This window comes from Pogonomyrmex barbatus, unplaced genomic scaffold (genome assembly GCF_055798465.1).
Source record: "Pogonomyrmex barbatus isolate J1 unplaced genomic scaffold, ASM5579846v1 scaffold18, whole genome shotgun sequence".
In the NCBI taxonomy this organism is placed as follows: domain Eukaryota; kingdom Metazoa; phylum Arthropoda; class Insecta; order Hymenoptera; family Formicidae; genus Pogonomyrmex; species Pogonomyrmex barbatus.
This window is the reverse complement of record NW_028297114.1, coordinates 4,259,091-4,271,928: the sequence shown is the minus strand read 5'-3', so window position 1 is coordinate 4,271,928 and position 12,838 is coordinate 4,259,091. Positions and strand designations below refer to the sequence as shown.

General features: G+C 34.8%; 3 protein-coding genes and 1 long non-coding RNA gene across 10 annotated transcripts in view; 1 reads left to right on the top strand and 3 right to left on the bottom strand.

Moving 5' to 3' along the window:
• Window positions 1-549: 549 nt before the first annotated feature.
• On the bottom strand, window positions 550-2,291 carry RpS25 (ribosomal protein S25). 2 transcript variants are annotated; one of them, XM_011646099.2, is made up of 3 exons: window positions 2,153-2,291; window positions 1,054-1,146; window positions 550-860 (listed from the first exon to the last, which is right to left on the bottom strand). In XM_011646099.2, the coding sequence occupies exons 1-3, from the start codon at window positions 2,153-2,155 to the stop codon at window positions 597-599; spliced, it is 360 nt and encodes a 119-aa protein (XP_011644401.1). In that variant the 5' UTR covers window positions 2,156-2,291; the 3' UTR covers window positions 550-596. The 2 variants fall into 2 exon arrangements, with proteins under 2 accessions (XP_011644401.1, XP_088931315.1); XM_089075189.1 differs by lacking the exon at window positions 2,153-2,291 and adding an exon at window positions 2,049-2,070.
• LOC148937003 (uncharacterized) lies at window positions 1,212-2,042 on the bottom strand. Its single transcript, XR_016138844.1, has 2 exons — window positions 1,759-2,042; window positions 1,212-1,663 (listed from the first exon to the last, which is right to left on the bottom strand). It is a non-coding gene; the product is annotated as an uncharacterized LOC148937003 (long non-coding RNA).
• Window positions 2,289-6,420, top strand: ZnT86D (solute carrier family 30 member 7). Of its 4 annotated transcripts, none has more exons than XM_011646101.2 (2): window positions 2,289-2,663; window positions 3,445-6,420. In XM_011646101.2, the coding sequence occupies exon 2, from the start codon at window positions 3,482-3,484 to the stop codon at window positions 4,571-4,573; it is 1,092 nt and encodes a 363-aa protein (XP_011644403.1). In that variant the 5' UTR covers window positions 2,289-2,663; window positions 3,445-3,481; the 3' UTR covers window positions 4,574-6,420. The 4 variants fall into 4 exon arrangements, with proteins under 4 accessions (XP_011644403.1, XP_011644404.1, XP_011644405.1 ...); XM_011646102.2 differs by having other exon boundaries at window positions 2,290-2,591; XM_011646103.3 differs by lacking the exon at window positions 2,289-2,663 and adding an exon at window positions 2,743-3,281.
• A 379-nt stretch (window positions 6,421-6,799) lies between these two features.
• The window catches only part of LOC105431714 (uncharacterized), a 227,752-nt gene continuing 221,713 nt past the window's right edge, over window positions 6,800-12,838 (bottom strand). For all 3 annotated transcript variants that reach the window (XM_089075162.1, XM_089075161.1, XM_089075164.1), the window contains one exon: window positions 6,800-10,816. In XM_089075162.1, coding sequence (XP_088931288.1) covers window positions 10,178-10,816 — 639 coding nt within the window. In that variant the 3' untranslated portion in view covers window positions 6,800-10,177. The remainder of the gene's footprint in view (window positions 10,817-12,838) is intronic.

Genomic DNA, 12,838 nt, shown 5'->3' with positions numbered 1-12,838 from the left:
TTAGTCGAAGTTTTTATTTCTTTATTATAGCTATATTAGGATAACACATGAGAAATATAGGTTAATTTATTTTTATAAAATATATAAACTTTTAATAGTAATTTTTTTTTCATGCTATTAGTTGTATCTAATAATATAAATTGATGAAATTATTAAACTTAAGTTAGTTTGTAAATTAAAAAATATGTATGACTTTTAATATTTCATTACAATATCCATTTTCGTTGAAGATACAAAATATAAAAATATACAAAACAGAATTTTATGTATATTAATATAGAATAAAAATATTTTTGGTAATTTATATGATTAATCATAAATGATAAATCAATTTATATGTGAGAAAAAACTTATAATTTCTTGTTTTCTGTTATAATTCAATAAAATTGCAGTGAAAAGAAGAATAATCAATTTTATCTAGAACTTTTAACAATTCTTTTAATTCTCAATATTAAAATAAATGAAACTTTATTACCGAGCATCATTTGTAAAATATAGAAATTGGAAAGACTGAATTGATAAAGTATATCTATATTTAAAAACAGGGAATTATATATTGGTTTTAATTTTTTTTTTATTAAATTGAAGTTTACATATTATACCGCTGGATCATCTCCCTTAGTAGTACGCGTATAGATAAGTTGCGCATGATGTTGTACAACTTGTTTGATCAAACCCTTCTGCTGAAGTTCTATCAATGCCCGTCTGGCGAGAGATCCCCTAATCTTTAATCTTTCGCTAACAATCGACGGCGTAATCAATTTGTATTGCGGTACTTCTTTCAATAATTTCTCATATGTCGGCTTGTCGAAGAGTACTTGATTGTTTAACTTATCACGTACTTTTCCTTTGGACCACTTCTGTAAGAATACGAAAAACCATCGTGTTAAGATTCCATCGTTGCAACATTAAAGAAAACGCATAATTCAATTTCTCATCAGACTCATTAAATCAGTTTTTGCTTACATAGTTAGTCAAGTCGAAAAGTACACATCAAATGAGATTAATCACTCAAAATTATTTGTTGCAATTATTATAAAGAAATATATAAACCTTCTTCTTAGCCTTTCCACCAGATCCACCCTCCTTCTTCTTCTGAGTTTTTTGAGGTTGTTTAGAGGAACTCTTTGTATCCTTTTTAGGCGGCTATAATAATACATTAAATATAAGAATATATTCAGTAGTGAGACAAGGCTTATCACATATAAGAGTTATGATCAGACTCATTAAATCAGTATTTTACTGTCACAGCATTTGTCTAGAAAATAATCAGTCATCATAGATTTTAAGAAAAACTAATCTATATATTTCTAAAATAGAAAAAATATCTTTGAATACCTGCAGATATCAGGATTATTTTATGTACTACTTGTATTTTTCAATCTATGTTTACATTAGAACCAAACATGATATTAAAATCAAAATTATTAGAGAAATTACTATTATTAGCTAACATAATTCTTACTTATTAGCTTACATAAAACAGTCAATGTTTAAAGTTTTAAAAAGCTAAAGAAAGAAAACTTGCCGCATCATATTTGCCTCAGACCTCAGACTTGCAAAAGGAAAATCATTTAAAATCTATAGAAAGTCAGGACAGATTTCATCTCAACTTTTTTAGAGAAATTTTATATTCTTTAGGAAGAATTAAAGTGCCTTCAACCTGAGGTTATTCAAACAAAAAAATTTAAATTCTATTTTGACTAATATTAACATTACACTAATTAGATTTATTTTAGGTAATCTCTTGTCAATTACTTTGATAGTAGTTATACACCATTTTAATTGCAAATTTCACTTTAAATCTCAGAAAAAGAGGTTATGTTGTTGAAGCGATAATCTCCAATTGGTGTTCAAGTGCATTCTCTTAATATAATCGTTATCTTTCTTCCAACGTTAAATAATATACTTCATATTTTTTTGGGGATTGAAATTAAAGTAACAAAATTAGAATATTTGAAGAATCATGTGCACATGGATCTTTCGAAGAACGCTCCTCCGTAAACAAAGCGTATCCGATGCGTAACGCAATTTAGTAAAAAATTTGCCATTTCTCACGAGATATTCGTGAGATCTTCATGGATTTTTTCCCGTGAATTTTTTCGCAAGAAAAATATTATTCGGAAATCGCACAATTTACACATGAACTTACCATGGTGGCTGTCGTGCGAGGAAGAGACGGGAAGTTAGCCGTGTGCCATGATGTATGGTGTCACTTCCGGCGCGGCGGCGCCATCTTTATGACGCACTGGATCCAGCGCATTCGACACTACGTTGATCGAAGTCGCGACGTGGACATCCGCGTCGCGGGTCATCGTGGATAAACGAATCGACAACGAGGCTGTCAGATTGAGAGTCACTCGACGAATTTCGCGGAACTCATTTTCCGGAACGTGGTTGGCTTCCATTTTCTTCATCGATACCGCGATCAGCATTCGGGACCACGCGGCATGGCCATGCTCTTCCATCGTGCATCCTCTTGTCGATCGCGAGCCGGTTCCTCGCACCCTTGACAATCGGCATGTGCCGGCACGAGACGGCGAATTAATATCAGCGTTGACGGCGGACGCGAGAGCTCGGTGCTGTGACAGGTGAGTCTCGCGCGCAGATTGAGTTAGGTTAGGTTAAGACACCCGCCGTTTCCAGGAAGGTTGAATCATAAGGTTTGTGCATTACATCGCCTTAAAATAAAAATTGTTTATTCTTACACTTTTTTACCTGCTTCAGAATAAGAACGCGTGTTTCATCGCGTGTAACATATTTTTTTTATAAACGTGACAATTCATAAAAAGAGATATTTTAAAGATTTAAACTATGTGTATGAAAAAAAAATTATGTGTGTATTAAATTAAGATAATTAATTTTTTATCAATCAGCTCTTTCAGTTCTTTGATTATGACTGTGCGTTTGCGCATTGCGATCGATTCCGAGTAATAGAGAAATCCGGGTAACATAACCTTCTAGACTTTCCCGACGTGGACGTGTCGTGTACGCGCGCCGCGCCGCACCGTGCCGCGCGTACATACAATGTACTTACAGTATACATGTGTTTTAATTAGCGAACTTGACGCGTGTCAAACAGCTGGGAATGTTCCGCGAGCGGCGTCCGTTTTATAGCTTGTTGCTCCGTGTCTCGTGTTCCGAGTTAGATTCCGAGATTTTTTATTATTTTCTAGCGATATTAAAAACTCGGTGCGGTTTCCGTTTTGATTGTCACTTTGAAGCGGGATGTCTGCTGGCAACATATGTGTGTACCGCGTAGCGTGTGCTGAGAGAGAAATGTAAACAGTTACTGCTGTAGAGCTTGGAAAATATAATTGTAATTTTCCAGAAAAATAGACGACTAGTTTTGAATGTCTTTGTTCTATAATATAATAGAAGCTTTATGTTTTGATACAGATCTCTCTCTTCATTTTGTCATTACATTAGATTTCTTTCTTATAGGAGAGATTCGAACCCATAGGATCGGCACAGCTCCATTATGCTGCCACTTTCGCACAGTCCGCGCGACTCGCGTTCCAACTTCCGCAGTAGAGTGAAGGAGAAGCTGCTGGGTTGGAAACGTCTCATCTTCTCTGATCCAAACACTCGGAATTTATTTTTGTTCCTGCTTCTTAATCTGTCCTTTGCCTTTGTCGAGCTGCTGTATGGAATGTGGACCAACAGCCTCGGTCTCATCTCCGACAGTTTTCACATGTTTTTCGATTGCACTGGCCTGCTGTTTGGCTTAGCGGCATCTGTGATTACCAAGTGGCGAGCGAACGATAGATACTCGTATGGCTACGTCAGAGCCGAAGTGTTAGGTGGCTTTGTAAATGGACTGCTTCTGTTGTTTATTGCCTTGTTCATTATGTCGGAGGCAGTGGAACGAGCCATTGAGCCACCAGAAATCAAGCATGAAAGGCTCTTTGTAGTCTCTGTGCTGGGGTTGATAGTGAATTTAATAGGAATATGTGCATTTAAACATGGACACGGTCATGGACATGGCCATGGACATGGACATGGTCACAGTCATAATCATGGTGGGATGGGACATCACAGTCACTCTCATCCTCATAATCATGAGTATTCCCTGCTGAATCACAACTATGACCATCACATTGACTTGGACATGTCCTCCAGTGGCGCAAACTCTCAAATCATGAAGGGCGTGTTTCTGCATATACTTGCAGACACCTTGGGTTCTGTAGGAGTAATCATATCCGCGGTGCTAATGCAAATGTTCGGTTGGATGATCGCCGATCCAATTTGCTCTATGCTCATTGCAGTATTGATAGTGTTAAGTGTAGTCTCTTTGATGAAAGAATCATGGGAGATACTCATGCAGAGACAGCCAGTAGCTCTGGATCACATATTGCCGCAGTGCTATAATAAGGTGACGCAGATACCCGGTGTCTACAGTGTACAGGAACCACACTTTTGGACTCTATGCTCGGACGTATATGTTGGATGCCTGAAATTGGAGGTAGCCAGAGAGGTAGACCCCAAATCTGTTGTGATAACGACGCAAAAGATTTTCCAGGCGGCAGGCGTCAGACACCTCACGATCCAGTTGGATTACGCTCCTATGTGATCTATAAGAGGCATAACGCGCGTCACAGACCGTTCTTATGGATATAACGGAAATATATCTATCTGCAGGCTCTGTCATCAAGAGACGAGAAGCACGACAGTGCTGCAGAATGTCTTCGCTACATCAAAAATCTGTGATTGTGCACTCGAAAATGGCGATCAGTATCATCTTGGACTACAAATCGTTTGAGGATCGCGCATGCCTTAGGAAAAAAAACTGCTAATGACGAAAAATAATTCCCAAGAATTTCTAACCGAATCAAATTACTAGCTTAAATCGTTTCTAAAACACGATGTATGATAAAAGATGTATTTCTTATCTTGATATTAGATATTAAAAAAAACGGTCAGTTACATTCTCTTTTCTGGAACAAGTGTCGCTGTTTATTCATCTTTTGTATAAATATTTTACTCCTGCCAGAACGAAGGTTCATGTCTGTATGAATTTTGACCTGTAATTCATCTATGCATTTCATGCATTTCATGCATTTCATCCAGATTTAATTTAGCTATGTCATGATAAAAATAGCATTGTTTAGATTTTTTATTTTTGCAATGATACTTTAAGGCACGTTTGTAAGAATATTTTTAATGAGACTTCCGAGACACAATGTAAATATAAGAATATACTGAAACCTTATATAATTTGTATATTAACAATTGAGATAATTATTGCTTTTATAATATTAAATTACTATAAATTTAGCATGGAATCCTAAGAACAAATGTAAACGGCCATAATCGTTTTGGGACAGCTATAGAAAGCTAGTCATATTTGTGCAAGAAACGAGAAAAGTAACGTGAGTAACACATCTAAGAATACTTTTACATGAAAATATATCCACCATTTTTATACAGTGATTCAAAAGAAAGGTTGCTATTTGTATTTTCCGTCCATGCTAAGTATTACCTTCCTTGTTATTGTAATACGCTAATAAACATAACTTAGCATGCGTGGAACATTTGTTGAGTAACTGTACCGGTTGTGTGTGCACAATCTGTTGGAATTTGTAATATTATTTGTATATAATTTATATAATTATGTTATTAGGTCAATTCCGATTAACCAAATAAAATGGAATATCGTATGTTGACGATGTGAAAGATCAAAGTCTGTGAAAATATCTGTGCCAGACTCCAAGAGTCTGTACGAGAACTCCGAAAACTCCAAAGTATCTTCCCTGAAAATATTTTTTCCTTGATTTATGCAGAACACTTTCCTCCTAAATCCGATGTGATCTCTTTTTTCTTGAAAATGTTACGATGATCGATTGATATTATTGAACACGACGTGTTTGTTTTTCAAATCTTATTATAGAGGTATTAAATACTGATTTTATCGCATTTTTATCAAGATAGATGGGTCGCCTTTTACATTCCACATGCGTATTAATATATATTTTAATATAATACATAATATATGATTTAATTAATATACATTTTAATATATTAATTTAATATATATTTATTATAATATATATTAATGTATACGTGCGCGTAAAGACATTAAGGCATTGATTCCAATTGTGATGAGACGCAGGCCAAAATATTAAGAATTACGTTACAATTAATAGTACACAACAATGAAATGAAATTGTTTCGATTATTTGATTTTATGAAGAAACCGTTTGTCGTCTTTCACGTGTAATAATATTGTATGCTTATCGCGACACTTAATCGCGATAAAAGCGCTAGTGTATCTGCTATAACGCACGAGAAAACGTATTACGCGAATCTTGTTACGTTTTTCTAATACCTTCATTGTATAGATTTATGAATGCGCGAATTTTGCGCTTGATGATTATTATAAAAAATAAATGTGTAAGTAATAAAAATACGTACTTACAACAGAGATTTTTCATCTTTTAACAATTCACAATTTGCGTATGTCTGTCCAAATAGTGATTGGAGTATGAGCTCGAATTTTTCTTAATTTGTGATAAAAAGTTCAATTTATCTACATTATTATTTATTTATAATTTTCCTAAGTTTTCTCTTTGGATATATTTTTGTTTTTTCATTTTACACGTCGCATTGGTGCTTCTTACGAGTAAATATATGTGGTTTTTCTTTTTATCTTAATAACAGCAGTAATAGGAAATGAGTCAGTAACTGATAATCTTAATACATGAATTTCTAACATGAATTTCTAACATGAATTTCTTCTGAGTTTGTCTACGTGTTGCCAAGTGCTTAAACCGCAATATGCGGTTAGCAAGATAAAAAATTTTCAAACACATATTACATTTATTTGGAGAGGATATGTGTACACATATAAATACATAAATATTTATAATAAAATTACTCAAATTGATTCCATACATGTGGGTATGTCGGGCGCTTATCTCGCAAGTCGTCACGAATATATCGCTCGGCTAGGATGTATTATTCCGTGTATGATATTTTTGCGGGTATTTTTATGTGTGCTTGTATGTATGTGTGACAATCAGTTTCAGTCTTGCCGAGCGTTGACTTCCTCGTAAAATGGGCTCGCAAATGTTTAACAGACCGCGCGGTTATCTTCATCGTACCGCACGGCATAAATCGAAGAGACTCTTATGTACATAGCAAACTATCAAAAATGACAAAATTCGTCGTACACACGCTCGAGCGGGAGCACTTACGTATCTAGTCGGACAATAAAGGATTACGTGGGATGATACTGTATGTCTCCGAAAAATGCGACAAAAAGGGAGAGAAAATCTCGCCATAAAATTGCTCTTCTTCATAACACCAGTCAAAAATTTGACATCATACCAAGTGATTCTTAATTATATACATATTAATATTTCAGGGAATGAATTTGAAGTTTAGAACAAAGAAATATATACATATATAACTATTATTAGATGTTTTAACTATTATTTAAAATGGAATAATGTAATGCATATATATGCCATTATTATATAATTTTATTTCAAAGGGTATCTTAAAATATCTAATAATAATTTTATATATGTATTCATAAATCTTTTTTCTTGTTTTGATTCTATAGATTTGTTTCCTCTCTGAAATATTAATAATTAAGAATTTATAGATATTTAAGAATTTACTTTATTTAAGAATTTATAGATATTTAAGAATTTATTATATATTAATACATAATTAAAAATTATTCTATACATCAGAATAAAAATGAAATTTATTTTCTCAAAATTTTATATCTTGAGGATTGATTACGAAACATTTAATATTAAATATTTTAAAGATACAAGGAATTAATTTTAAAATAATTTTTGAATTTTTTTCATTATTTAAATTAAAATGGTTAATTAAAATATTTTTTGTTAACATTATTAAATTTTTTAATAAAATTGAAACTTAAAAATGCTTATGTTATTTAGATTTTTAAATATATATATTTTTTTGCTTTAAAAGATGTATTTTTCTAAAGTGTAGCATTCACATTTTTCTATAATATTATGTATTCATAATGATAGCAAATTTTTGACTCGCGTTTTACATAAGACAAAACTCAAAGACCAATAAAAGACTCCCATCGCAGATCGTTTCCTTTTATTTTCATTGGTGGTTCCAGTTGAATGGCAGTTATCGTTGGTGCTATGGCATTGATCACGATCGATCGATCGAGATCATACTGCGTAACATTGTTTGTAGCTTGTTTAAAATGCGGATTCTATTGGATTTGTCGCACGATTGTAGGAACGGCTTTCTAAAACGTTTGTGCGACAAACGATACTACACCTTTTGCAATTCACATTTAGCGTTAAACGCAATCGGACGATATTTTAGATTCACGTTGGAATCAATTTTCTTTTTGTTTATTAGACAAAAGCATCGAAATCGAGTTTAACACTAAATGCATCAAAAACGCAGATCATCAAGTATTTTATGATTTGGCAGTCATCTTAATTACAATAGTTAATTACTTTATACAACAATAGCTCATATTGGGTGCCTGTCTATGTGTGGTACCTTTCATCGTAAGAATTACGAATATTCGACTTTCTTTCCTCTCACGTCGCCGCGGAAACGCGTGATACTCACGTACACATGTGTGTCTGTATTTGTATTTTTTCATGTGCCTACCATTTAAAATTTATTCTATAAAATTTCTCCAAATCTCCAACAACGCGCCATCCCCTCGGTGAAACCATTGGCATCTCGGACCGCATCTGCCGATCGCGAATGACAATCGATTGTAACATTTAATAATATCGTGACGATCGTGATGTGATCTATATCACTAATAATATATTACTCTGAATCGTATCTTACATCTCCATCTAACAACAACGAACGACTACTTATGTAATCGCAACAGCCTCTTTTTCTTCCGCTTAAATCTCTTTCTCGTCTCGCGCGATAAGTATTTCCATCTTTCTCATTTCTTTCCTCAAAGAAAGTCGAGAAGAATATTTTTTCGACATTGAATATTTCCATTCCGACTTTCGTTTATCTAACAGAATCGGGATCGATTTCCTCTGAATTATAACGAAATTTATTAATTATAAAAATTCATTAATTATAATTATGATTGCACAGATTAAAATGAAACAAATATGATTTTCTATTATTGACAAAAACAAATATTTCGAAAAATACGAATAAAGATAATGCAACTTTTTGTGCTTATAAAAGTACGAAAATTTTATTCCGCGAAAAATCATAAAAAATATATGTAGAAAGATATAAATAAAAAATAAAACAAATTTTATAATATATATATTATATTATATATATTATAAATATATATATATAATATATATATTATATATATTATAAATATATATAATATAATATATATATTATATATATTATAAATATTTTCGTATGTCAAGATTATTAACATTCTATTAACGATATTCACAAACAAATATTTTAAACACAAATACTTCATCTAAAAGAAAAATGAGAAATAAAATTTTTGTTTTCTATTTTAAATTAATATTTTTGCTTTTGCCGTTTGGCATCATTTTTATTTGTGCAACACGATTTCGATAAAAAGTGATGCCAAAATCTTTTTTAAAATAAAGTAATTTCTAGATCAAATCAATTATGCCCTTTTGATATCTCATTAATTTCTTAAATGCGTTGAGATGAGCGAAAGCGTAGTACATTTGCCAGGATTTTCGATTGTTTCCTTGCAGATTAATAAACCACTACAATTTATAGAGCCTATATATCGTAGGTAAGCGCGTCTGACGCGCAGGAAACAAAATCACAGTAAGACGAAAATCCGCAAAGTTTAACCCGCACTTCCCTTTTTCAGACTCTGCATCTTCATCTTCCTCTTTATTCTACATGCGTCTCATGCGACGTCAACGCTCACTCAATATACTTTCCGATATCCCGTCGCTTCTAGAAAATCTATATTATATCTCCATCTTATTTATCCCTTTTCCGACTCTCCGGATTCCACTCACTTCTCCGCATCACTTCTTCACGATCTGTTGATTTAATTCATATATTTCCTTCTCTTCGTGTCTTTTCTCCGTTCCAATCTCTCGGAACTCTCCCAGTTCCACAGTCGCATCCGCGAAGAGATCAATCGATCTCTTCAACTCTCTTCGTTCTCTTCGTTTACTTCGAGGCAAACTGTGTGCCAGATGTAACTTCCTCCAAATTATCGCTCGCGAGCTCTTCATTTTTTCTTGCCCCGGCCGCCCTTTTGTACCTTCGTGATCTTCAGACGGCAACTGGATCCGCCGGTGTAAACCACCTCCGTCCTGCCGCCCTCTTCGGCCGCGGTCACCAGAGCCTTGACCGACCTCACGTGGACATCTTTGGCGCTGATCTCCAGGGCAGTGCCGGGAAAACGATCCCGCACGCATTTACCTACGCTGGTGGCCTGTATCTCGGTCAGCTCGACGCCGTCCAGGCACAGCCAGGTGAGACACTGCAAGTGCGTGAGGATCGCCTGCACGAACACGTGTTCCATCTGCACACGTTTAGCGCTGTCGGTGACGATCAGGCCGTTCGCCCTGAGAAAGCTCAGACCGCACAGCTTGAGATGCTTGGCGATCTGGCGCATCGTTCGGTCGCTGTCCTCCAGGGTGACCCGCCAAAAATTGATCCGGAGCGATTGCAGGCTGCGAAAGTGCGCCGCCAAGCAGCAGAAGAACTGCTGTAGGATCTTGTCGTCGATGAAGAGCAACGAGCCGCTACTACCGCCGATCGTCGATTTGTCCAGCGACAGGTCGAGCTCGCTCAACGACGTGAAACCCGCCAGGAACGGCAGCAACAGTGGTCCACGCAGCGCTAGGCGATCATTCACTGTCACCTGCAATCAAAAATAACTCCCTCGACAGATCTTATCAGGCGCAATTTGTTTCGCTCGTTTACGAATAGAGAGATAGAGAAAGAGAGACATACGGAATATCCTAGACCTGACAAGCAATTTCTCATTTTTTATAGGCTTCTTCAACCAGCTTTGAATTGATTTTCTTGCTTTAGTCTTTAAATAACAAGCGAAGATAAAAAATAAACGAGAATTTTTCAAAAGGTGTTTGTTTAGCAGCAAAATTTCTTTCTTTATTTTATCTCGAATAAAGCTGAATAATTTCAGAAATTAACTTGTTTAAAAATTTGAAAAGATCAATCTCTAAAAAGATTCTATGTCAGCTTGATTTTCTAGTCTTTAGAAAAGATGAGTTAGATCACTTTGTTGCACTTTCAAGTTGAGAATTAATTAAAATAAAGATACTCTTAATTGAAAACTTGCGATAAGCAAAAATGATATTGTTAAGGAAAATGAGGAACGTTTTTACAAAGTTTGGCAATTTATTTCAGAGATATCCTGTATAAAACGAGAGAGATGGAACTGGGGATCGCTTTAATGTGAAGAGTACCAAGACAGATGTTGACCTCGGTCGTCTCTTATGTACGTGATACGTTGTACTGTGGCCAACTGTAATTATGTATATAATAGAAAATATATGATTTAATAGATAAGGGAGAAAAGAGACATGAGATCTGGCGAGAATTCCTGGCACGGATTTGGCATTCGCAACATGAGATGGGACGATTACTTTAATATCAGTCTTTCTTTTTTGAAATATGAAGAGAAATATGAAGAGCTTTTTCATCCGGAACGAGGAATAATTAAAGATTACGTATCACATTCAAGCATATATACTCTGTGCCCCAGAAAATTTGCTAACTGATAGGCAACGGCTGAAAGTGAAATAAGCATAAGATTAGATAGATAGATTAGATGTTGCTTCAATGTTCTAAAAATATTCGCGGACCTGAAAAGAGCTGATTAAATATTTTGAAACATATGCTCGAAAAGCAGATCTTCCATTTGCATATTTGTTAATTGTGTTAATGTTTGTTCTACGAATAAGACTTATCTATACGAGTTGGCTACTGCTATTCACGTGTTATCTAATCTACTTTCCATTGCTTCAGAAGCCATTGCTTCAGAAATGTTAATTAGAAAATTTTCTTTCATTAAATAAATTACGTTCCAAAGAGCGATACTTAAATATCATATAATTATGAAATATCAGCTGTTTAATGTTCTCTTTTATTTAAAAACTACTAAAACACAATTTTGCCAGTGAAAAAAAAAACATTTTTTCCACAGCATAGAAAATTATACTGTGATTCTATCCCTTCATGGCAATGTAAAAAGCTGAAGAATAAATAAATTATCTACATTACTGTGATTCTATGTATCGTGAATGTTGAGATATTTATATATAGGTTAAATAATAATTAATGTCTCGGATCTTTCTGGATGCATAGATTTCTCGGATCAGAATTTCAAATCGGAGAAAATAGGATATTCAACGATATTAAGAGACGTTACATGAACGTGAATAAATTCGGAATTCCCCGACCGGAATCAGGATTACCGAGAATAATATTAGGCAAACGGAACTTGGTGTTTCAGCGAGTTGATTGATTTTCTTCGCAGTGTATTTCACGGATGTGGATTCATTTTTCAAGCGAGACGAATCATCTCCGCGAGAGAGGGACTCGCATCACGAACCTCTTCTACTGGATAGAGCGCGAGTGTGTCTAATGGTTCCAGCCAGATCCCAGGAACACGATAGGTACATAGCACTGTACTTCCATGGAGCTCGGCCAGAGAGACAGTCGGTAGACAGTTACATCTGCGTCTACTGGAATCGCGATGCCGTATATGTATGTTATCTTCCCGTAATGGTACAGACGCCCGGATACGCACGGTGCATTTGAAGACACGTAACTGCATCAGCGAATGGTCAAGCTTCGTACATTAGGGATAATAGGATTGCATATGTCATTGCAACATTGTTGCATTATGAGATCGAGT